Source organism: Staurois parvus, unplaced genomic scaffold (genome assembly GCF_062004578.1).
Source record: "Staurois parvus isolate SC_StPar_1 unplaced genomic scaffold, SC_StPar_1.0 ptg000415l, whole genome shotgun sequence".
Lineage (NCBI taxonomy): Eukaryota > Metazoa > Chordata > Amphibia > Anura > Ranidae > Staurois > Staurois parvus.
Genome location: NW_028318211.1, coordinates 4,316,226 through 4,343,083, shown reverse-complemented (window position 1 = coordinate 4,343,083; position 26,858 = coordinate 4,316,226). Strand labels below are relative to the sequence as shown.

Genomic DNA, 26,858 nt, shown 5'->3' with positions numbered 1-26,858 from the left:
GGGGCCCCTGTGTCCTTGCCCAAACTCAAAAAAGCCTATGAAAAAGGTACCAGGGGCATCTCATGGGGCCCCCTACTGACCCCGGGCCCTTGGGCAGTGCCTGAGTTTCCAAATGGTCAGTCCGCCCCTGGTTATTGGTTATTAATAATCTATAACTGAGATAGAGGCAACAAGGCCTGATTCTGCTGTGGACAAAAGGTGTTAATCACTTATTACATTTATAATCTTAGATAGAACCAAGTGAATAAGTGCGGTAGCAAAACCGCCAAAACAGTCCTAAGTCTGATTGTACAATGAGATTGTATAGTGTATGACCAGCATTCGTTTTACCAAAACTATGTAACATGAAGACAAACATAGAGTCCAAGTGTGGCTTCCTTTTAGAGGAGTGGCAGTCACTGTAAGGTATACTCCCCCCTCTCTATTTGTCCTGTTTGCCATGTCACTGGAGACACTAGTTCTGGTAACCATAGTAACAACCAGGGATTCCCTCACTTTGGAGACATACTTCTTATTTCCTGTTTTGGGTATGGGACAGGAAATGAAGGGAAATATCTTCAAAACTGACAAGTGTTATAAACCTCCCTTATTCCTGGTTCACACATATGTGTGTTTCAATTGATGCTGTTCTTCGGAGCTTTTTCAGACTTCAATGCAACTTTGATGCACCTTTACACACTCTGGCACTCAAAGTCACATCAAAGTAGTGCAGGAACCTTTTACAAAGTTGCTGAAACTTTAAGTTGCATAGATTTGAAGCGGTTCCATTGCAATCAATGGGCTTTGAATTGTCATGCGACTTTGTGTGTCCAAAATCGCATGTTAGGATTAAAGTGATTCTAAAGGAAAACATTTTTTTTTCAAAAATGTAACAAATATGTCTATACCTAACTTCTCAGGTCAGCCATGATCCTCCTCTTCTCGGGTCCCCTGCTGGTGCTTCTGGCCCCTTCTCTCTGTCCAGTGCCCCCATGGGAAGCTCCTTCCCATGGGGGCACTCATGAGTGCTCAGTTTGTGCGTGCCCCGCCCCCCACTCCCTCATCACTGGCTTTGATTGACAGCTCTGGGAGCCAATGGCTCCCGATGCCGCAGCAAAACCAGCGAGACACAGAAGTGAGAGGAGAGAAGAGCTGCAGGTGTACACAGTGCTGGATTGAATGAGGGCTCAGGTAAGTAAAAGGGGGGATGAGGGGGGATGCTGATACCTAAACATTTTTTACCTTAATGCAAAAAAATGCTTTAAAGTAAAAATGTTTAGACTTTAGAACCACTTTAAGTGCTAGGGTTAGAGTTAAGGATTAGGGCTAGTGTTAAATGTTAGTTAAGGGCTAGGGTTAGGTTTAAGCTATTGGGTTAGTGTTAAATGTTAGGGTTAAGGTTAATGTTCAGGTTAGAAAGCTAACCCTAACATTTAGGAACAGACCTCCTGCGTTACCAACCTAACTATAATGACCCCCAAGTGGCCTCAGACACCTAGCCATATTCCAAAATAGTGAGAATAAGAGAAGTGAATCGGTGCTGCACTATTTAGTGCATGAAAAATATAACATCAATAATAAATTAATAAAATCAGAAGATGAATGCACATATGACCCTCATCCAAGTGTGAAAGCAACATATGCAAAAAACATGGATTGGTGCAGACAATATCGAACATCAATAAAGGCAGCACAGTGTGCTAATAATGTGCCAGTCACTAAGTGAACCCAAGATATTAATAACGAAAAACTGATGTGTTAATGTGATACAGTGAATAAGTCCCAAAAAGAATAATAGCAGTCCCCAAAAAAAACAGGAACACAATGGATCTTCAACACAAGCCATGAGACATCCAGTGATGAAAATATATATAATCAATCCTCCGCCGGCTAGCGTGCACACTCACCTCCAAAAAGCGACCTACAAGGAGTCATAAAGCATACAGAAAACCTCAAAGGATGATACCAAATAGATGATCCTCGATAGCAATCAAAGAAAGAGGGGTCCTCTCTGATGACGCTGGAAAACACTCACAGGCATGCTTCAGATATGGCCACAGACCTCTATCACCTCCAGTATCCCCACATGGAAGATTTAACCACTTTCCGTTCAGTCCATGTACATAAACGGCGGGACGGGAGCAGTGCAGGAGTGGGTGGCCGGTTATAAACATCCTCCCGCATTCCCTGCCTGTGCGTGCTCCTTCGGACACAGCGGAACATCGATCTCTGTACGGGACATCTGTGTGAGGTCCCAATCATTGTGATCACTGATTGGCCAATCAGTGATCACATGAATAGTAGTAAGCAAGATGTCACTTCCTGACATCATTGCTTACTACGTGTGAAGTCACATGGTATAAGGCTATTCACAACAGCCTTGTACCATGTGACATGATGTGACCAATCACAGCTCTCACAGTATTTCTCAATCGCTGCTGCCTTTATGGGTGTAAAAGCAATCAGTGTGAAAAAAAAATAATCTTCATCACCCCACACAAGTACTACAGTGTCTCTATGGTGACACTTTACTGCTAGGGTGACAGTATGTAAAAAAAAAAAAAAACCAAAATAACAAATAATAATATAAAAAAAAATATTTTTTTTTAAATTATAATTTTTGGTTATAAACTAATTTGGGTTATTTTTTTTACTAAAGAGATGAATACATTTTGGCCAAGATTTATGAAGAAATATTTTTTTTTTTTGTATTAACAATTTTTATTGATTTTTCATATATATATATATATATATATATATATATATACACATATATATAGATAACAAAATATAAACAAGAAGCACGAAGCACATCGATGGTAAAATCTGCATGGTTGCAAACATAATGTCACATAGCTACAGTGGGGAGGCTATCAGAACAGCACAGTTGTAGAAAGGTGGGAAGGGGAGAAATTATTCCATGGGTGCCACACTGCCTCGAACACAGCTGTCGTACCAGAATGTATAGCAGTCAGGTATTCCATCTGTCGTACATCAGCAATAATTTTAAACAAAGTTGACATCGAAGGCGGTATAGCGGATAACCAACACATAGGAATGCTTCTTCTGGCCGCAGTCAAAATATGTGTGGAGAGTTTCCCGGACACCTTGGGAAGACCTGGGAACGGCAAGCCCAATAAAAAGTATAAGGGCTCAAAGCGGAGAGAGGTATGCAATAACAATTGTAAAAAAGACAAAACCTCTTCCCAAAAAGGGACAATGGATCCACAAGTCCAAAAAATGTGGAAGAGGGAGCCAAAGTCTTTCCCACAATGCCAGCAGGCAAAAGAAGCACTCGGGTTAAAAGCATGAATAACCTCAGGGGTTTTGTACCATAACATCAGAATTTTGTATGTATTTTCTTTATAAACCATACAGACAGATTTAGATGCGTTTTCCCAAATTTTCTTCCACTGTGTTGGATCGATGTCACATTGCAAAAACTAGGACCACTTGCGCATGTAATGGTGAGTGTCGTTAGAGAGGGGGGTAGTGTCCATTAAGAGTTTGCATGTATTGGAAATTATACCCCTTTGATGTGGGCCCTGTATACATAGACGCTCAAAGGGAGAGGGTTTCCCAAGAGTCAAAGTGGAGGACATGGTGGAGAAAAAATGACGTAGCTGAAGGTATATATAAAAATGTTGGGAGGGCAGCTCTTTTTTCTGGAGGTATGAGAATGGTTGCAATTTCCGAGTAACAGGATGCACTAGGTGGCACAATTGGAAGAGCCTGGCCTTGACCCAGGGGAGCATCTGGGACCCGGCCAAACTATCTGGAAGATTGGGTTTAAAGAGGATATTAGTCAGTGGAGAGCAGTCTGAGGCCAGTGCAAACCTGGTCCTACATTTCCACCAAATACTCATGGAAAATTGCATGGGGTCGAGTAGGACACGACGGAAAGGGGCAAGGTCTACCGAGGATGACCATAGGAGAGAGCAAGGATGAATCGGAGTCAATTGTAAGGACTCGATCTCAGTCCACAGATTGGGAGGGAACTGGGTGGACCATGAAGGAATGAAACGGAGGTGAGTAGCATAATAATAGGTCACGATATCCGGCACCCCTAGGCCTCCTCTAGAGCACAGAGACAGTAGCACACTGCGTGCAATTCTATGCCGCTTATTATGCCAGATGAAGTGTAGAAGGGGTTTCTGGAGGGAGTGTAGTTTGGACATGGGAACAGGAACGGGAAGAGTCGCAAATAAATATAAAAGTTTGGGTAGTACAGTCATCTTTATGAAGAATGATAAGGCCAGGGTATCCCAAAACTTTAAGGAACGTGAAATAGCTATAAATAATGGGGGGAAATTGGCATAAATAGAACTGTAAGAAGAAGTAAGATTAGTACCCAAATATTTTAAAGAATGGGTGCACCATCGATATGGAAAAGAGTCTTGGAGAGATGAGAGGACAACTCGTGATATGTGGAGTGGGAGCGCTTCAGTCTTGGATGTGTTAACCTTGTAACCTGAAAGAGTCCCGAATTGTCGTAAAAGTTTATGTAATGCTGGGAGGGAAATTTGGGGGTTCGAGAGAGTAAGGAGAATATCATCCGCAAATGGGGATAGTTTGTATTCATGGCCATGGGCCATTACTCTTTTTTGTCAGGATGGGCCTGGATTGCAATAGCCAAGGGTTCCAAACAGAGGATAAACAATAGGGGGAAGAGTGGGCATCCCTGCAGCGTACCATTCGACATCTGGAAAGGAGGTGAAAGAAAGGAGGCTAGTCTGACCTGTGAGGAAAGGTGAAAGTAAAGAGCTTTTAGAGCTGCCACGAAAGGGCCACGGAAGCCAAACTTTTCCAAGACCATAAACATATAAGGCCAACTGAGGCAGTCAAAAGCTTTTTGGGCATCTAAGCTCAATAAAATAGTGGGGATGGAGGACCGGTTAACCAAGTCAACCAGATCAATAGATCTTCTGGTATTATCCGCCGCATGTCTGGCAGGAACAAAGCCAACCTGGTCTCTGTGTATGAGCTTGGAGATGAGCCTAGATAACCGATTTGCGAGGATCTTAGTAAAAATCTTATAATCAGAGTTCAATAGAGCAATAGGACGGTAATTATCTAAGATGGAATGGTCCTTGTCAGGTTTGGGAATCACAGAGATATATGCACGGGAAAAGTCGGCTTGGGGAAAAGTCGGCTTTGGGAACAATCGGCTTGGGGAACAATCGTGATAAAGAGAAAGAAGATGGGGAGCTAGAATGCCAATGAAGGTCTTGTAATAGGAGTAGGGAAGTCCGTCTGGTCCCGGGGCTTTGCGTGAGGGGAGATGTTTGACTGTATCAAACAGTTCTTCAGATGTAATGTCAGCGTTGAGGGCCGCAATGTCAGAAGACGATAAAAACCTATCAAAAGAGGTTTCTGTAAAAGGAGGGTGGTAGTCTGAGGTCAAACAGTTGTAAAGGGACTCATAATATGAGCCAAAAAGGGAGACCATCACACGAGGATCGTAAGTAGGGCTCCCATTCGGCTGGACAAGATGGTCTGGCAATGTAGAAGGGGACTGTGCTTTAAGTCTATTGACAAGCATATGGTGGGGTTTGTTAGAGAATTCGTAAAATTTGTGCCTGACCCAGAGGAGAGATTTTGTGGACTTACAAGCATCAAGGGATTTGATTTGGTCACGTAGGAAGGTTACTTTATACAGCCTAGAAATAGACGGCTTTGCGAGAAGTCTACATTCAGCTAGGGTTAACTGGCGAACTAGGGTAATCCTGGCATGCTCTGAGGATTTCTTCAGGCGAGAACCCATGGAGATGCAAAGGCCTCGAAAAACCGTCTTGTGGGCTTCCCATACGGTCGAGGTAGATGGTACAGAGCCTACATTGTGTTGAAAGTACATATCAAGTCCCTGTGAGAGCTCAGCACGGAGATGTTCCGTGGTTAAAAAGGACTCATTGAGTCGCCAATGGCCTGATTTTGGTATAACATTGGGGAATAACAAATTTAAGGTCAGGGAGGCGTGGTCAGACCATGTAATAGGGTTGATGTCAGAGGAAACTAGGAGCGGAAGAAGAGGAGCTGAAATGAAGAAATGATCTAGTTGGGAGTAGCAGCGGTGAGGTGTGGAGTAGAAGGTGAACTGTTTGTGGGTAGGATGTCGAATCCGCCAGGCATCAAAGAGACGATGCTCCCTGATCAATTTACGAAAGGATTTAGAGGAGAAGCATTGCTGCTTCGAAGGAGTGGACTCGAAGAGGACCTTCCTATCTTTGTGCGGTGAGAGGATTAAATTAAAGTCACCCCCTATAATCATGTGTGGAGCGGAAAAGGAGTCCAAATTGGCGAGAGTTTGTGTAAGGAATTGTAATTGACCTGAATTCGGAGCATAGAGATTCAGCAAAATAAGGGGAGTGTCACCCAGCATACATTCTAGGAGAATGAAGCGACCATGAAGATCGACCTTGGAGGAGACGACCCGAAGGGAGCAATGTGTCCGTATCAGTACTGCCACTCCAGCCTTACCAGATGGGTCAAAGGCCGAATAGGATTGAGAAAAAAACCTTGAGGCAAAATGAAAGGAGCCTGATGACTTAAAATGAGTCTCCTGGACAAAAATAATATCTGCTCCTGAGGATCGGAATTGCTTCAAAGCCATCCACCGCTTCTGAACAGAGTTAAGGCCTTTGACATTGTGGGGTTTATTTACTAATGCTGGAGAGTCCAAAATCAGACTCCCTTCTGCATAGAAACCAATCAGCTTCCAGGTTTCATTGCCAAAGCTTCATTGAACAAGCTGAGGTTAGAAGCTGATTGGTTTCTATGCAGAAGGGAGTCTGATTTTGGACTCTCCAGCTTTAGTAAATAAACCCCTATATGACAGAAGTCATAAAGCCATCACAAAATGACAATGAGTATGGCACATGTACCAGCAGAAAAGATAAATGAGATACCATCGATGAGACAAAACAGAGAACTAATAATAAACAAACCAAAAACATTGCAATAAAGAACATAGATATCCGTAAGGATATGGACTTGGGAGAAACATCAATACCCAAGTCGTCCAGACGGGATCGGGGGCAACAGGACAACCGGAACATATCAGTCGGCAAATCCGGCCATAAAAATATGACATATGGGGGACCCAGCACAGGAGAAAAAAAAAGAAGGGAGGGGAGGGAGGAAGAGGGGAAGGGAAGGGGGGGGAGGGGAGGGAAAGGGGGGTAAGGATACAACCCTGAAGAGCCCACAAAAGAACACCGAAGAGACGCATCAAGCGGGCATGTCGCTGGAACGAGAAGGACGAGGATGTTGTGGAGTACTTGAAGGACGCTTCCGGCCCCTTCGAACTGGTGTCCAAATCTTGTTGGGGGTAGTGAAAGGACGAGATGGAGAAGACGGTAATGAGGAATTGTCGTCCGGCAGGGGAGGTAGTCCCAATTGCTTCAGGAAGGAGTCCGCCTCAAAAAGATCGTGTAGAGTAACTTGGGAACTATCTTTGGAGACGACCAACCTGAAGGGAAAACCCCAGCGATAGGGGACACGGTGGTGCTGGAGATGAGTGGTGAGTGGCTTCAGCGCTCGCCGTTTAGCTAGGTAATCGGAGAGTGATCACAGAAGAGCTGAAGCCTGTCCCCTTTAAATTCCAGGGATGGGATGTTGCGTACAGAGGCTAACAAGCTTTCCTTGCTCTCAAAAAAATGGAAGCGGACAATGACATCACGTGGTCTGGTGCCGTCAGCAGGTCTGGGACCTAATGATCGGTGAACCCTGTCCATGCGCCAATCTGCTTCTGGGACCAAGGGGGCGGTTGCGGTGAAGAAGGACAAGAGATGTCGGTGAAGTTGGGAATCGCAATAGATTCAGACATACCACAGATGCGGATGTTTTGCCGGCGTTCCCTGTTTTTCTAGTCCTCTTGTTGGAGCTGAATTTGGGACATGGTGTGGTTCAGATACGCATTATCTTCTTCTAAGACATGGACGTATTGCACCAATTCATCAAATTTATTCTCTAATTGATCCGCACGTTCCCCAATCTGCGCTATTTCTCCCGAAGATCTAGAGCCAACTTGCTCACTTCAGCGGAAATAGGGGCGGTAATATTGCGTAAAAATACCTGCAGCTTGGAGTGCGCATGCGCGGCTGCCGGGATCGGATGTCCCGGCATTAGCTCCGCACATCTCCGGCACTGACAGCAGCCCATAAAAGGGCATAGTGCCGCTTCACCCCCGGGGCCCCCCCCTGCCTCTCTCCGGATCTCGGGCACCTGACAATATGCCCGGAAAGACGGCGATTAAGAGCCGTGGAGGCTCCCAGCTGCGGCTCCCTGCGGGGACTGGGAGGACCAAGATGGCGGCCGGATCGGCGCCTGCGGCTCCTGGGGTCTCCTCTGCCTCTCCTACAGCAGCACCTCTCCCTCAGAGAGAGAAGATGGGCTCCTCGTCCCACGCTGGGCCAGGGAGGACTGCAGCAGCATCGTTAGGTGGGGTGAGTGACTCCCTGCAGCCCCCCCAGTCATCCTCCAGCCCTGTGCCACTAGAGTCCCAGGCTTCAGCCTGTCCATTGAGCCATGACTCCCCTGCATCCTCGCCCTTGAGCAGCGAAATAGCTGCCATTTTTTCAAGCCAGCATAGCGGTCCAGATCCCGCTGATGATAGCCCGGCTTCCTCGCCAACGATTCCTCTATACTCTGGTGATGCAACTTTGATAGCTCGGTTCGCAGATTTGCGTAGATTAGACAGAGCTACCTCAAAACTGGCGGCTGATTTAAAGCAGGATTTTCAGGCCTTGGGCCACCGTTTAGACTGTATTGAGGCTAAAGTTGATGCGACAGTCCAAAGTATCTCCCAAAATTCTAACATGATCACCGACTTGCAAGATCGCCTGGAGGAGGCGTATTCTAAAATTGATGACCTGGAGAATCGGGCCAGGCGATACAATTTTCGCATTCGAGGTCTTCCTGAGTCGGTTAAGGAGCTTACTAGCTGCGCACACACCCTCATGCGGTCCGCTATGCCTGAAATTGATGATCTTCACCTTGAGATTGATCGCATTCACCGGGCATTGATCCCCCCCCCCCGGCATGGGGGGCCTCCTAGAGATATCATTGTCAAGCCTCATTTTTTTCAGGTTAAGGAAGCGGTTATGCGGTTTGGCAGGGAGAATCCGGATATAGAGCTTGCAGGGCACAAGGTACAAATCTTTGCTGATGTCTCGTCGGCCACTATCCAGAGGCGGCACTCCCACAAGCCACTTCTCTCTCGCTTGGTTCAAAAGGGTATTAAATATTGTTGGGCCTACCCTTTTCGTCTGCAGTTCACTCTTAATGGAAAGTCCTATGGGTTTGCTAAATTCCAGGATGGCGAGGAGTTGCTGCTTCAGCTGGGTATTATATCTCGCAGTCCGACGTCCCATTCTCCTACGGGATCGGCTCCTCGACCTCCGCTGCTCCAGCCATTTTGGACTACTCCATCATTTAAGAAGAAGGGGTCCCGGAATCCGCCCGGGTGGATTTCTTGAACTTTTGTGTTCTTTTGGGGACTTTTCGCTGGAATATGTTCGTTGATGGCGGCCTCTCTGTGGCTCTTAGGAGCGTTGGCCGCTGTTGTTGTATTGGTGTGGGGGGATGGGCTGGGGGGTGGGACTTAGCATGTTAATTACATTTGTTTGCTGAATACCATTTTCAGTGGCTCTAATTGCTTTGTTTTTATGTTCAATGCGCTGTGCGTTTGATTTATTGTTGATGGGTTGTAACTGCTGTTAGTGCCGGAGAGTGTCTTTGCGCTCTCCCTGATTGGAAGACTCTTCCCCGGGAATGTTTCTCTGGGCAGACCTATTCCACCGCAGGGCGATTGCTCTGTATTTCCTGGTACATTGTTTCATTCATTTACTGATACTGTTTTGTGTACCGCGGTCACTTGGCATTTGGACTTTTGTGTTCCGAATGTTCTCTTTTCTTTTTTCTTTTTTTTTCTGTCTTTTTTCTTTTTGTTTTTTTCTGATTTTTTGGGGGGTCAGCTGGCGACATTTAGGGACTTATAGGGATCTTCATACTTTTAAGGAACGAGGGGTCTTTATTATGCTTAGTTCCGTAATTATTTATCATGTCTTCCGTACGGTCCACTAGCGGAGAAATTCGCTTCCTTTCTCATAATGTTCAGGGGTTCAATTCCCCATCCAAACGTATACAGGCTTTTAGCTCATACTACTCCCTTGGGGCGGATATAGTTGCCTTACAGGAGACTCATTTTCCCCCCTCCTTCTCTCCACGTTATATTCATAAAAATTACCCTCTCTGCTTTTTTGCTAATGCCACAGAGAAAAAGCGGGGGGTGGCCCTTTGCTTTTCTCGCCGAGTGTCCTTTGTTGACTCTAAAATTATCCGGGACAAGGAGGGGCGATATCTTTTGGTGAAAGGCCACTTGGGAGGAAACCTTATCACTTTTATAATTTATTATACCCCCAATACCAATCAGGTTGAATTTTTCCAATCTTTGCTAAGCACTCTGGTAGGAGAATTTGAGGGTGACGTTATTCTAGCTGGTGACTCTAATTTAGCATTGGATCAGACTCTGGATCGTTCCCAAACCGCCACGCTTCAGCCTCCTTCTAGACGGAGCCGTAAATTGGCTCAACTTTTATATCGCTATGATCTTATTGATGCATGGAGGGAGGCTAATCCTACTTCCCGAGACTACTCCCACTACTCCAGGGCTCATAATAGTTATTCTCGCATTGACCATATTTTTCTTCATACATATTCACTCCCCAAACTTGTCACTGCTAAAATCTTTTCCACGCCCTGGTCTGACCACGACCCAGTTTCTATCACTTTTTCGTCCGAGACTCTTGGTAAGACGGCTTTTCATTGGCGTCTTAATGACTCTATTTTGGGTAATCCCTCTCATTGTCGGGAAATTTCATCGCATCTACAAATGTTTTTTGATTTTAATAAAGCAGAGGACACGAACCCGGCGATTAATTGGGCAGCTCATAAGGCCTCAGTCACGGGATATATTATTCAACTCTCTTCTCGTTTAAAAAAAGCCCGAACTGACCTACTTGCTACTAAAACTCAGTTATATACTGACCTGGTTGCTCAACATAAGCAACATCCCAGTTCTGATTTGTTACTTAAACTTGACCAGGCCCGACTGGAACTTAACTTATGTCTTACTACCACTGCGGATAAACAACTTCGTTGGTCTAATCATAAATTCTTTACTTGGAGGGACAGACCTGGCACCTTGTTGGCACGCAAGCTGACTCCTAGACACTCCCAGACGGCCCTCCCCAAGCTCAGACTGGACAATGGTTCGTTATCCCAGGACCCGGGTAAGATCCTCCACAAATTTCAGTCTTTTTACTCTCAGCTTTATAGTTCGCCCACGGGGGGCTGTTCTTCTTCCTCTCTGGAGGCTTTTTTGGAGTCTATCTCGTTTCCCCCCCTCCAGGAGGCACATAGGGAGCTAATGGAACAACCTATCTCCTGTGAAGAAGTTGGGAATGCGGTGAAATCCCTGGCCTCTCACAAGGCCCCGGGACCGGATGGTCTTCCTAATACTTACTATAAAGCTTTCCCGGACATTCTGATACCCCATATGGCCCTGTACTTTAATTATTTGCGGGAGGGGGGAGTGGTTCTCCCAGAGGAAAATAAGGCATTCATTAGTGTCATTCCCAAGCCTTTCAAGGATGCCGCTATGGTCTCTAATTACCGGCCTATTTCTTTAATTAATTGTGATTTAAAGATTCTTACTAAAATCCTGGCCCTACGGCTCCATAACTTCTTGGCCTTATACATTCGTGATGACCAATCAGGATTCATAAGTGGTCGACAAACATCGGACCAAATTAGGCGGACTATAGCTTTGCTGTCAGCTGTGCAGTCCAATTGGGATGGATCATCGCAAAGGGAAATTTTACTACTGTCACTGGATATTCAGAAGGCATTCGACAGTCTGTCCTGGGATTATTTGTTTAAAACGTTGGACAGGTTTGGGTTTGGCCCTTATTTTACGACGTTGTTGCGGGCCCTCTATTCTACCCCGTCAGCTCAAGTATCCATTCGTGGACATAAATCAGTTCCTTTTTCGATTGAGCGAGGAACTAGACAGGGATGTCCTCTTTCTCCGTTGCTCTTTGCATTGGCGATGGAACCTCTTGCGATTGCTATTCGCGCTGATTCCTCTATATCGGGTGTTACCTGTGGTCAAAGGGTTCATAAATGTGCCCTATTTGCCGATGATGTTCTTATGTACATATCTGATCCTCGAACGTCTCTACCTGGTTTCTTCCATCTGTTTCATCGTTTTTCTGAGGTCTCCGGTCTTACGCTCAACTCATCTAAAACTGTTGCTTTGAATATCTCGTTACCCGATTCAGAGGTTCGCTACTGCCGGGAAAACTTTGCTTTTCAGTGGGCCCCTGGTTCTCTCCCCTATCTGGGGATTCTTCTTACGAAATCTGTATCGACGCTATACCAGGCCAACTATCTCCCGCTTTTTAAACGACTTAAGAATGACTTATTAGCCTGGCAGGATCTTTCACTTTCCTGGTTCGGTAGAATTAATTCTATTAAAATGACCTTCCTACCTATATTATTATACTATTTTAGGACGTTACCAATTCTGATTCCCAAACGAGAACTAGTCTTCCTGCAGGCTGCAGTCTCCAGATTTGTTTGGAGGGGAAAGCGCCCTAGGCTGAACAAATCTACCTTGTTTTCTTTGAAGAGGCATGGTGGTTTGGGACTCCCTAATCTTTTCGCATATTTCCAGGCGGCCCAAATAGCACAACTATCTTGTACTACGGCCAGGGGATATGTCCCCCAATGGGTTGGGATTGAGGCTCTTTCGTGCCGTCCGTATGTTATTGGTACTCTCATGTGGCTTCCCAATAGATTGCGCCCTCCTATTTTGTGTCCTACTCTATCCTATTCATTGTCAGTGTGGGATAGATGGCGAGCTCGTAAACCTTTTTTCTCCGCATACTCCGTTGGCTCCGGTGTTTGGTAATCCTGAGTTTGTTCCGGGTTTATCTTTCGCGAGGTTCCAATGGTGGATTAATAAGGGGTTGCTACGTATTGGTGATTATTTAGATGGGGTTCGCCCTCGGTCTCTTCAGTATTTTGTGAATTTTTGTGGGATGCCTCGTGGAGAGATATTTTGTTACCATCAACTTCGCTCTTTTATTGATAGCAAACTTAGACTACTCACAGAACCTTGTGCGCTTACTTCCCTCGAGGTCTCCTGTGGGGCGAGTGGGGTAATGCGAGGTCGCTTGTCCATTGTTTATGCTTTGTTGGTTGATCCCCTAACTAAATTGTCTTACATGACTTTATGGGAACGGGATTTAAATAGTTCGTTGGATTTGGATACCTGGCAGACGGCGGCCCATGCCCTATCGAAGATTTCGATTAACACTGATCTTGTTGAATCTAATTACAAGATGCTACTTCGGTGGTATTTGGTCCCTGCTCGCCTAGCCATTATGTATCCTTCAGTTTCATCTGGCTGTTTCCGACGCTGTGGTCAAGAGGGTACTATGTTCCACGTCTGGTGGAAATGCCCAGTCGTGAGTAGGTTCTGGATCTGCATATTTAATTTTCTTTACTCAGTGACAGGAATTAATATCCGTAGATCGCCGGAAGTAGCCTTGTTTAATATACTACCCTCTGATGTTCCCAAAAGATCGATTAAATTAATTGTATATATCTTATTGGTGGCTCGCATTACTATAGCTAGGAGTTGGAAGCAATCCTTGATCCCGCTGGATAGGGTGAAACAAAAACTGAATTGGATAATGGTTAATGATAAACTGACGAGTATCGTCTCTGATGATGTGTCCAGATTTGAGAGGACTTGGGATCCTTGGATTGCTTATATTACTGTATCGTGAGTGTCTGGCAGCTGACCCCCCCCCCTCCTTTTTCTATTTTTCCCCTTTTTTTTTTCTTTTTCTTTCAATTAAGAGTACTTTCCTTTTCATCTCTCCTTTTTTTTTTTTTTTTCTCTATTTTCCTATTATTTGTTGAAACATTTTTATTTTTCTTTGTTATTTTTGGTCTATTTTGATATAATTGTTGTTTATTGATCTTTGAAACTTATATGTTTTGATGGCTGTGACTTTATTTATGTGCATTGTAATGCTATTATCTGCTAAATTTCTTTTTTTTTGTTTTTTTACCTACCAGTATTATGCTTATGATTCTGAATCTTGTTCCATTTTGTTGGTGGGCCCTTTCTTTTTTTCTTTTATTGTTTGCCATCTTGTTTTAATATGTTTATTTCTCAATAAAAATATTGAAATATAAAAATACCTGCAGCTTTTCCTCCAGCACCGATATCGTGAGAGTAGGTGACACATGAGGATTGGCAGAAGCAGGTGGTGAAGGGCTCAACGGAGATTGCATTACAGCCCCCCTACAGTGGTCAGGGGCTTGGATTCCTCCATCTGGGGACACTGGGGGTGAGAGGAGGTTGGTTGCATTACAGAAGCAGCTGCTGCAGTACTTCCGGCCACCACCGGGGTCCGCCGGAGCTTGGCTGCATTGCTGAGGCAGCTGCTGCAGTATTTCCGGCTGCCACTGGGGGTCCGCTGGAGCTTGGCTGCATTGCTGAGGCAGCTGCTGCAGTACCTCCGGCTGCCTCTGGGGGTCCGCCGGAGCTTGGCTGCATTGCTGAGGCAGCTGCTGCAGTACCTCCGGCCGCCACCGGGGGTCCGCCGGAGCTCTGCTGTGGGATCGCAGCCGAAATTGAGGCCGGGGATTGCGGCTTATGAAGGAACCGCTGCAGCGGTGATGGACGCAGCTCATGTGGCGGCGGGGAAGGAGGCTTCCAGTGCCCGATCTTCCCCATGATGAGGCTGGGGTATGGAGAGCTGGGTGCCCCGCTGATATGACTCACCCAGTGACGCCTGTGGAGCAGCGATGCGCCGTGGGTGAGTCTCTAGGGCCAGGAGGTGAGCGGAGCTCAGAAGGATGCGGCCATCAGGGTTCCCGGCTGCGCATGCGCCCCGAAGAAATATTATTTATTTGCAAAGTTTTATAAGAAAAACTTTTAAAAAAAATTTCTGGACTTTTTCATTTATATAGCAAAAAAATAAAATCCCAGTGGTGAATAAATACCACAAAAATAAAGTTTTATCTGTCTAAAAAAAATGCTATAAAATGAATATGGGTACAGTGTTGCATGACCGCACAATTGTTATTCAAAGCGTGATAGCAATGAAAGCTGAAAATTGGCCTGGGCAGGAAGGGGGTGAAAGTGTCTGGACTTGAAGTGGTTAAACAAGAAGACTTCCCATAGTGTAATATGTCAAATACTTAATTATGAACAGCACCCAAAATGAGGGCTCTAATCCTGAGAAACTCACGTGCCCCGTGATGCAACGCGTAGGACGGAATCATGGTGACGTCATATCTGATACGGACGGCAGCCGGCATCTTGGTAATCCTGATCCTATACACCTTTCCTGCGGTTTTTTGCTGCAGTAATTTTGCCTGTATTGGTCTGCGGACCCGTTTTTAATGTGAGTAGTCATTTTGGGTGCTGTAATAAAGTATTTGACATGTTACACTATGGGAAGTCTTCTTGCTTAAATCTTCCATGTGTGGATACTGGAGGTGATAGAGGTCTGTTGCCATATCTGAAGCATGCCTGTGAGTGTTTTCCAGCGTCATCAGAGAGGACCCCTCTTTCTTTGATTGCTATCGAGGATCATCTATTTGGGATCGTCGTTTGAGGTTTTCTGTATGCTTTATGACTCCTTGTGGGTCGCAGTTTGTAGGTGAGCCTGCATGCTAGTTGGTGGAGGATTGATTATATATATTTTCATCACTAGATGTCTGATGGCTTGTGTTGAAGATCTGTTGTGTTCCTGTTTTTTTGAGACTGCTATTATTCTTTTTGGGACTTATTCGCTGTATCACATTAACACATCAGTTTTTTGTTATTAATATCTTGGGTCCACTTAGTCACTGGCACATTATTAGCACACTGTGCTGCCTTTTATTGATGTTTGATTTTGTCTGCACCTATCCATGTTTTTTGGATATGTTGTTTTCACACTTGGATGAGGGTCATATGTGCATTCATCTTCTGATTTTATTCATTTATTATTTATGTAATATTTTTCATGCACTGAGTAGAGCGGCACCGATTCACTTCTCTTATTAAACCTAACATTTAACGCTAACCTGAACCCTTAATCCTAACATTTAACCCTAAACCTTAACCTTAACCCTAACACTTAATCCTAACCCTAGCCCTTAGCCCTAAGATTTAACCCTAACCCTTGCTGGCAATGGAACCCCTTCAAATCTATGTGACTTGAAGTCTCAGCAACTTTGAAAATGTTCCTGCACTACTTTGAGTCGCACTGAATACTTTCCTATTGACAAAAAAAACCATTAAAAAATGCAACAATTGCATTTTTGGTGCAGTTCTATTAACGTCTATTGCACCAAAAATGCAATATACTGCAGGAAAAAAGTCCCTGACTCTTTCCAAAAATGCAGCAGCTGAAATCGCATAGATGTGAACGTGTCCTATAGGAAACCATGCTAAATGGACTGTAGTGCGTTTCTGCATATGCACTTAAAAACGTATAGGTGTGAACCAGGCCTTACTTTGTCTACAACATTGGATGAATCTATAGGGAAGTTGCACTGCCAGGACAAGGCCCCTCTTTATAGTACAGTACTGACTCTAGTCTATGAGGGTGAGTACAGAAATCCCTTGTCTCTGAAGCTTCTGCTTCCAAATTGAGCTCCAGAGGCTACTGATAGGAAGTGGGAAAGTGATGCGATGACCCCTCACTGCCTGTTTTACTGTCAATCGCACTGCAGTCACGTGCATTACGTGGTTTAGATGCATTTGTGCCACTTCCCCATATACTTGAATGTGTAGCATTCTGCCGGCTTACCGCCCACTGATCACTGCATGTCAGGTCAACTAAGCCATGGTCGCAAAGCATCGTCTGCCATGGCATATAAACATTGTCTGCCATGGCATATAAACATCCTCCTCTGCTGCCTATTGCAGCTTAAGGAAAGGCAGTTGGCTGGTGGCAAAACAAGGCTCAACCGCACATTGTTAAATCTCCCCAACTGAAAGTTTAAACAAGTCTTTAGTGATGCAATGGGTGGTGGAGATATAGTGTCCCTTTAAATGCCAGCTGTGGGTGAGGCCTAGGGCACTTGGGTTATGGGAGCTGGACACCCCGATCTGTGGAAATGTAGTCTTGAGCTGAAGTTGATCTAAAGATCCATTTGCTGGGCTGATCTGCCAGGCAGAAAAACTCTGACTCCTGTGACGCTCACCTAGCAGGTCCTGTGGCTTGGTTTAGAGTGGCCCCTGGGCCTATGGAGAATCTTTTTTGTGTGTGAGGAAGGAACACCCAAAAGGAGTAATACCTTTGCTAAATAAACTGTAAGATGGCTGTAACAAATGCAAGTGTTCTGCACTTCTGTGATCAATGATTGGAAAGTTAATAAAAAAAGGAGTGTTCTGTACCATGAACATCTATCAGTGAGATATATACTGTGAACTGTACCGCAAAATGCCTGTAACTGAAGAATTGTCCTGGAATGATGTTTGTGTGGTAAAGAAGTAAAAATGCACCTTGTCTGGACATTTGTTTATTCCGGGTAACAGGCCAAGTAACAGACCAGGGGAAGGTGACAATATGGCAATATCCCATGCAAAAAGAATAGGGGCGGGTTCAGGGTCCATAAGGAGCCAATAGCTAACAAATATGGCCACTCCTTACAAACATAACCAGCAGAAGGGAAGCCACAAAGCATACCTGGATTCCAGGAAGCTGATGAAATACATGGCCAGCAGACAGGAAGGACTCACAACATGACAGGGGAAAGCTCATGCATGATTGTCAAAATAACTGTTGTTTGTATTGCTAATGGGTTCGTTTACACTTACAACAATTGAGTTTTCTTACCCCCTGGCTGCCCCCTAAACCAAACAGGCAACCCTTGTGGGCTTTTAAGGTTAAGTTTAAATGTGCAGTTAGGAGGGGGTAAAAACCTGTGGTTGATCATTGTTTTTAGCGCCCTCCAATGCCCCCACCCCCCAATTTAGCTGCAGCAGCAGCATACAGGGGTATTTCAATGTCATAGTCATGGTGCTTCACGCCTACGGCAAACACTATCCAACATGTTGTGACTGGACAGCAGCAAGCATGCCAATTCAAGGGAAGCTCCTCAAATGCCCTGCAATTATTTGTAATGAGTGCATTTTGTTGGCAAAAAAGGGTTAAAACAGGTGGTGAGGAGGCGTCACTTCACCTCCTCACCACCTGTCACTCACCTATGTATAGCGTTCCGAATCCTGATCGCTCTTTAGAGAAGCAGCGAGTTTAGATGCATGTCTAAATCTAGCCGAAGGCCTACTAGCGACCTACTAACTGCTAAAACCAATGACCATTACTCATACTCCTAGAGCTTTGCACTGCCTTTGACACAGTCGACCACCTGCTCCTCCTCAGTAGACTCCATTCCATCGGCCTCCGTGACCCTGCTCTCTCCTGGTTCTCCTGTTACTTTTTTTCAGTTTACTTTCAGCGTCACATCCAGCAACAACTCCTCCGCTTCTCTTCCTCTTTCTGTTGGGGAACCCCAAAGCTTTGTCCTTGGGCCCCTCCTTTTCTCTCTACACCTCCTCCCTGGGCCAATTGTTAACTTAAATGGCTTCCAATACCACCTCTATGGTGATGACACCCAGATCTATCTCTCCACTCCCCAGCTCACCCCCTCAATCTCCTCTACAAATCTACTGAGAGACATATTAGTATGGATGTCACACCACTGCCTTAAACTCAATCTTTCTAAAACCAAGCTTGTAATATTTCCTCCTCCTTGGTCCCTCACTCATGACTTCACCATTAAGATCAACAGCACAACCATTGGTCCTTCACTCTTGCCAGACTGCTAGGTGTAATCCTAGACTCTGACCTCTCCTTCGGGCCCCACATCCAAGAACTGGTTAAATCCTGCCGCCTCAACCTCCACAAAATTTCCAAAATCCGCCCCTTCCTGACCAATGACACCACAAAACAACTTATCCATGAGTATATCCCGCCTTGATCACTGCAACACCCTCCTCACTGGTCTACCGTTACACAGGTTATCCCCCCTTCAGTCTATTATGAATGCTGCTGCTAGACTTATACACCTTACCAATCAATCAGCGACTGCTACCCCTCTTTGCCAATTCATTCACTGGCTTCCACTAACCCAATGTATAAAATTCAAAATACTAACCACAACATACAAAACCATCCACAACACTGCCCCTAGTTACATCACCAACCTCATCCACATATATAGTTCAAATCATCCACTCTGCTCCTCCCAAGACATCCTGCTCTCTAGCTTCCTCGTGACATCCTCCCGCGCTTGCCTCCAGGACTTGTCCAGAGACTCTCCCATCCTCTGTAACTCCCTACCCCAGTATGTCCGGGCACCCTCCCACCCTGTCTACCTTTAGGTGATCTTTGAAAACTCACTTATTCAGGGAAGCCTACCCCACATCCATGTAAGAACTGTACTTGAGGCACCTCCATCAGATCACCCCTGCAACTATCACCTTCTTTAACCCCGTCCCAGTTCCTTTAAAATGTAAGCTTCAAGAGCAGGGCCCTCCTATTCCTTCTGTACTGGACTGTTTGATTATAAATTGTACTGTTGCCCTTTATGTTGTAAAGTGCTACACAAACTGTTGGCACTATATAAATCCTGTATATTAATAATAATAATAACAGGTGCTGAGAAGGTGACATGTTACCCTCTGAAAACTGGTTCACCTATGGATCGCTTTTCAGGGGCAGCAAAGGCTGCAGCAAATGTAAGCAAGCTCTTACAATGCTGATGAAGGCCCCTTGAACCCATAGAGAAAGGGAGCCTTGACTGCAGGGAGCATGGCTCAGTGATTGGGCATGGACATAAGCAACAAGTTTAAAGTGACTATAAGATGATTGGCTATTTAGGCACAGGGTGAGGGGGCAGAGCCTGAACTCTATAAAAGGTCTACACTGAGGTAAAATCATCACTGACTCGAGGAATTGCTGCTTCACAAAAGTTGCCCGCCTCCATTTACTTGTAATTGGTTGTCACAGCTTTCTCTGTGGTTTTACCTTGCCAGTGTTAAATATTCTTTGTTGGGCTATGCCATTGAGTGGAAGTTCAATCAGTCCAATGTCTGTTTGACACTCATGGTAAGGACATGTAAGCAGGTGCATACAGGGGTAAAAATGTGTATATTGTGCAGTTTGTGCGGTTTATCACTGTAATGTGAACTATTTATTGCAATGTGCAGTCAGGCTGCTCCACAGGTAAGGAAGTAACCTTCTGAGAGAGGCTCTTCCATATTGGATTTAGCAGGAGAGGTGCTGCAAGATGTGAGCTCTACTGAGGGGTGTCCATCTCCCCCTTGAAAGGGTACCCAGGGGTACTGAAGAGAAATAAATGATTTATGGACTTTGCTCTATTAAAGGTATGAGATGACAGCCTGGTTAGGAAACAGCTTGAATGGGATTAGGGAAAGAAAGAGAGAGGAAGAATCAATTGTACAGAGACAGTGTGTGCTGTATCAACTGAATGCCTAGTAAAGGTTCAAAGTTAACTGTAAAGTGCCTGGTCTGAAGTTCTTACAAGGTACATGGCATATTCAATAGAACAGGGGCTGTAACATCAAAGGGGATGAAGAAAAGAAATAAGAGAGTTACCATGAGAGGGTTAATCATGCAGAGTAGTTGGCAGGAAGTCATGTCTAACATTCGGTTGCAATGGGTAACCAGGACTGGTGGGAATGTAATAGCAGCCAGCCAGCGGGAGAGTGGTACCATGTATGGGTGAGGGCGTCCTCTGGTAGTAAGGGGTTAGTGCTCTGACTCTCTCCTTAGCAGTCTGTGCCCCTGGCGTCTTTCAAAACCAAATCCATAGTATAGATGTCCTATGGACCTAGCTGGAGATATGGAAGAGTCAAGGAGTTAGATAGGTGCACGCAGGGGTGTATTTACCACAAGGCAAACAAGGCACTTGCCTTGGGCAGCATTTCTCAGGGGGGCAGCACCTCCCCTCAGAAGAAGAGATGGAAGAAGGGACACGCAAGATGGGAACCAGGTGGGACATGAGAGGCTGCGGGCTGCTTGATGGTGTAAGAAGAGCCTGACTCTCGTTCCCAGGGATGTCCGGAGCTCTGAAGATAAGTGTCTTCCTTTCTATCTATATATGAAGTGGGCAGGGGTGTTGTTGGTCAATGTTCAGCTCTCTCCGCAGGAGGGGGTGTTAGTCGGTGTCTGTGAGGGCAGATGATGTTTGTTGCCTAGGGCAGCACAAAACCTAAATACACCCCTGGGTGCACGCATGAGGTCTGTGCTTAGTGCACGGCAAGACCCCATTCTTCCACTGGAAGTGAGGTGGCAGAGCAAAGCTGAACTGGTGGAACAGGAGGACACAAGCTCAGTGGTGTCCCTTCTAAATGCTGCATTCAGGAAAATAAGGCAAAGAGTGTCTTACAGCAAGGAACTTTAAGTCAGAGTGCCACCTTAATGCTGACTCTCGTATGACTGCAGAACTGCCTCATCAAAAAAACAGCCACATTGCTGCTGTCTGTACAGGGCCCATTGTTGTTTGTGAACACAAGACTCTGTACCGTCATTCGTTAAACCAATCAACAGGTCCTCCTGACTGACTAATGCTGTAGCAAATTACAGTTCAAGTCAGGAGGCGTGTGTACATGCGCCTCCTACTCGACAATGCTGGATCACATACATGTACATGATCCACCACAGCTGGGCTGCCCTGCCGCAGTAAAACTGCAGTGGACAGTCCAGAAGTGATTAACGTTCAAGCATGCTCACAGTATGAATGTGACTGGCACTAGTTAAGTGTTTATGTTGCCAAATGAAAAGCAGTGTTTTCAGAGAAGGCACGTTGGTAGGAAGCATGAGGCATTGCTGTTTCTCCTTACCTTCATTTGCCTGTGGTAAGGTTTGGCTGTGCTCTGTTCTGTGCAGTAAATCCAAAATCTTCCTCCATCTATTAAAAGTCCAAGATAATGTCAATCAGAGCAAACAGTCATAAACACCCAAAGCTAGCATTCTTCACATGAACACTATGCAATACAACATATAGACAGATAGATAGATAATCAATATACAAATAGCTTATAAATAGATTTGATCTGCTAATATTAGGTGAAAAAAGTATTTAGAGCAGATGTCCTTGGCTACATAAACAGTGAGAACTTTCCGTATTTTCCCTTGGTCAGTGAAGACGTCATCTTGCAGGAGAGGGATCAGCGATGACGGAGGGATAGACAGCCCATGAGACTCACATACACTGAGAAACTGTAAAAGCACACAGAAGGAAATTGTTGTTAAAGGAATTTCATCTCTCAAATCTGTCCTGAGAGAAAGACTGATAGAGATTGAGATAGACATAGATTGATAGCCTATCCTGACATCCACCATTACCTCGGAGACTGGTATCAAATCACACATTGTTCGGTCTCTTCTCAGCAGACTTCCTCGGAAGGAATCTATATTTGGAATTCTGCTCATCATCTCTATCAGATCTAAAATGAAGTTTTCTTGACCCACAACGGAGCGGCTGTGAAAACACAAATACACACAAAGTGACCGTCATGAGAAGGATTGGTGATCAGTAAAGCTGGCTGTAAACTGGTAGAAAGTCAGTGTGCTCTGTCTCAGCTGTGAAACAGGGAAAATGGTATACCTCTTTATGGAGAACAGACAACAGGACTCTTTTGCCCGAAGCATCATCAATACAGCAAATGTGTCCTTTTATCTATGATCCATAAAAAGATAGATCGAGTTGGATCACTGTACAAAGAGGTAGTTCTTTCTTAGAAGTCAGAAACAAAGAGTTGGAACTCTGCACTGCTGTCCTGTCAGTGTGCTCTGTCTCGACTGTAAAACAAGGAAGAAGGTATACCCCTTTATGGAGAACAGACAGCAGAAACTTTTTGGATGGAGCATCATCAGCACAACAAACGTGTGCTTTTAGCCATGATCCATAGATAGAGAGAGCCCAACCTGACATCTGCTATTACCTCAGAGACTAATAGCAGACCTGATAATGTGCCAAAGAACTAATCTGCTCTGGCTGGAGCTGGGCAATAGTGAAAACACACTGTGACACTTGCTCAACATGGTCGGCCCACATATTTCTCATTGATTACTAACAAACAAAGACTTTATGACCCACAAACACTGCACTGTATACTCTATGTTGCACATTTTACTCCTGACCCCCTTCTATGTATAGTCTATGTTGTACATTATTCCTGACCCCTTCTCTATATAGTCTAGGTTGTACAATAAACTCCTGACCACTTTTCTGTATAGTCTATGTTGTACAAAAAACTCCTGACCCCTTCTTTGTATAGTCTATGTTGTACAATATTCTCTTGACTCCTTCTTTGTATAGTCTATGTTGTACAATATACTCCTGACCCCTTCTTTGTATAGTCTATGTTGTACAATATACTCCTGACCCCTTCTTTGTATAGTCTATGTTATACAATATACTCCTGACCCCCTTCTCTATGTAATCTATGTTGCACACTAAACTCCTGACCCCTTCTCTGTATAGTCTATGTTGTACTCTATACTCCTGAACCTTTCTCTGTATAATCTATGTTGTACAATTCAAGAAGACAACAAACACTACAAATTAGGCATAAAAATACAAGACATCAAGATAGGTGGCAGCAGAGCCAGGAATTATGGACATGAGATCTTCTCTTTGGGGTATGGAAGAGGTATAAAAACCCATTGGGTGCCACAACCCAACCCCCAACCCAGTTGGTGGACTGGCCCTTTAAACAACAGGATAACACTTACCATTTGGACTTATCTGCAAGATATCGAACATATTTACTTCCAACGATCTTTACAATCATTTCGGGCATTTTTTCACTGACCCCAGAAGGGTTTTTAAGGTGAGACATGATGCATCCATGAAGTTTCAATAAACCACACTAATACAGACAGTTCTCTCTACATCCAGACACCCATCATATCTTCTCCATCTGTTACCTAGAATGTCAAAATGAGTCACATTGTTTAGAGAAATCATCATTGCTTGTTTCTCATATCACAAACAGCAATGAATTTATAATGTGTCTATCTGAAAATATTCAACACAATCAAAATTTAGATTGCAAGTTCTTAGCAGGTGGGAATGTAGTACAGTTAAAGGCCATATTTTGGTCTTTCAGATGTTGAGAATCTTCGCTTTCCAGCATGCCTTACCATAGTGGAAATTACTGCATTCTTTTAGATTGCAAGCTTTCATGAACAGGGCCCTCTGGACCCTCTTTTATTGAATTGTATTGTAACTGTGCTGTCTTCCCTCATGTGTAACTAAAGGCAAAGCTTAAGTTTTGGATAGATTGGAGAGGGATTAGAACACCTGTCAGATTTTTATTGCTGTCTGTGTTCCTGTTAAGTAAATTCACCCTCTCCATTCACGGTTACAATTATCACCAAGAGTGCAAGAAAATCCCAAATTTTGGGTTGTCACTATAACAGGGATAGAGAGGAAATCTTCCAATGTGGACACTAGTTCAGGTGGTGACAACTAGGGATTCCCACACTTTGGAGGGGACTTCCTTCCAATTCCTATTTTTGCTATGGAACAGGAAGTGAAGAGGAATCTCTCCAATGGGACTCAGATAGCAAAAAATTGTTGATAGGGGTTACAACCCTCCCTTACTCTATCCAAAATGAAAAAAAAAAACAAAGTTTTGCCTTTATGTCTACTGTAAGGTGATGGGCAGATTGTTGACACAATAAAAATCCAGTAATATAATTATATTTGACCCTCTGTACTGCTTAATTGCTTACCGTCCACTTAACACATATGTGGGGCAGGAAAGAGTTTGGGCTTTTAATGCCTACAAGACGCACATATGCATCCTTGGGAAGCACAGTGGCTAAATAGTTAGCACTTCCACCTGGCAGTACTAGAGTTGTTGGTTAAAATCCCAAGCATGACACCACCTGCCTGGAGTTTGTATGTTGTCCCTGTGCCTGCGTGGGTTTCCTCCAGGTACTCCGGTTTCCTCCCACACTCCAAAGACATGCTGTAGGCAGGGACAGATTGACAACTGATGGGGCCCCCCGGGCTATAGGGTATCATGGGGCCCCTGTGTCCTTGCCCACACTCAAAAAAAGCCTATAAAAGGTACCAGGGGCATTTCATGGGGCTCCCTACTGACCCCGGGCCCTCAGGCAGTGCCCGAGTGCTCAAATGGTCAGTTCACTCCTGGCTGTAGGTTAACTGGATCCTATCTAAATTGGCCCTAGTATGTGTATGTATGAATGTGAGTTAGGGACCTTAGATTGTACGCCCCTTCAGGGTTAGGGACTGAAGTGAATGTACAATATATATGTAAAGCACTCTGTAAATTGACAGTGCTATATAAGTACCTGTAGTAAAATAAAAATGGGCTGCCAAGGTTTCTGTGCTGAGAGCGTGCTTCCAGCACAGACATCAAGCTGTTGTGGACATTTCCTGGTCCCCAGTAATGATTGGGAGCCACAGGACCCCAGCAGCACTGAGATGCAAAGAAGGATGAAAAATTATTTGTAAAGACAATGATTTAAGATACACAATGCACAGTGCAAACTAAACTTACTTCAACCTTTAGTCTGCAAAAATTCTTCTAATCAACCCCAATCAATATTATCAAAAGTAAAAAATAAAGAACACATTTCAAAACTCTAGTAACCAAAGTATTAGACTATATTCACACTTGCGAATGTGCCTGACATCGTTAAACCCCCCCCCCCCCCCCAATAGGGGTTCCTGGTGATTAGCTGAGGGAGGCAGCCCCATTGAAAGGAATGGGAGGCTGCCAGCTCCGTCAAATAATTGAAGCATCTTGCATGTAATCACTGTGCAGCAATCACCTTCAAGTGATTGGCCCTGGATGCAGACAGTCTTTTTTCTTTTTTTTCTTTCTTTCTTTCTTTCTTTCTTTCTTTCTTTCTTTCTTTCTTTCTTTCTCCCAGCTCACCTGTTCACAGGAAAACCTCAGGCACTTATGGAATGTTCATGAATGTCTTACAGGATCCGTTTGTCACCTAAGAGTGATGGAGTCTGATTTCTGGTTACTATGTAGGAAACAAACACACACCTTATTCGCTGTCCACAGACTAGAGCCATGGCTTATCTACTACATTCATGTTTGGGAGATACATAGCACTGCTCACCTGCTGTTCACCTTGGTAGCCAGTGAAAGCATGTGCTGTGTGTTTACTGTGCACCAAAGAAACTTTATATGTTTTTTTTTCAAAACTTTACACTGAGCTCCAGATAGCTATGAAAGACATACATTAAAGGCAACATTTTTTATTTTTTTTTGTTTACAAACGGTTTTATTGTTCAAAGGTAGACTGTAAAACAACAGTACAGTTTCAAGTAATGCGTATATTAATAACAAGGCACATTTGAAAAGTACATTTCAGAAGACATTTTTTATTTTTTATTTTGGAAGGTTATAGCTCCTGTCAGTGTTTTATTTTTGGTCCCGTTACATAACCAAAACAGGAAGTGAGAAAGTGAGGGAATCCCTCACTGGTTTAGTGTACTAATTGTACAAATAGTGCACTAATTGGAAGGTATCCTTTCTATTCTTGTTCTGGTGACATGCCAAAATGTGTGATTTTCTTTCACTTTCAAGGACAAATAGAGAAGGTGAATCTCCTTAACAGGGGCACAAACAGCAATAAAAACCTGATAGGTACTCCATAGTGACTCACTCACTGACGCTTTGGTCCAAACACAAATCTAAATTGGGTTTAGTCTCTTCTATTCCCCCAGGTGTGTCATTTTTTGGGGATCCTACTTTTGTTGTAGCCTTTTCTTCCCCT

The 26,858-nt window shown here is 44.4% G+C and overlaps 1 protein-coding gene across 1 annotated transcript in view; it reads right to left on the bottom strand.

The window, feature by feature from the left end:
* CUNH1orf87 (chromosome unknown C1orf87 homolog) overlaps positions 1-26,066 on the bottom strand; it is a 37,691-nt gene extending 11,625 nt beyond the window's left edge. Inside the window, exons 1-5 of the mRNA XM_089686962.1 lie at positions 25,896-26,066; positions 23,823-24,017; positions 22,431-22,566; positions 22,208-22,304; positions 21,926-21,994 (exon numbers count right to left, since the gene is read on the bottom strand). Of these exons, the coding sequence (XP_089543088.1) occupies positions 21,926-21,994; positions 22,208-22,304; positions 22,431-22,566; positions 23,823-23,929 (409 nt within the window). The 5' untranslated portion in view covers positions 23,930-24,017; positions 25,896-26,066. The remainder of the gene's footprint in view (positions 1-21,925; positions 21,995-22,207; positions 22,305-22,430; positions 22,567-23,822; positions 24,018-25,895) is intronic.
* Positions 26,067-26,858: the final 792 nt, after the last annotated feature.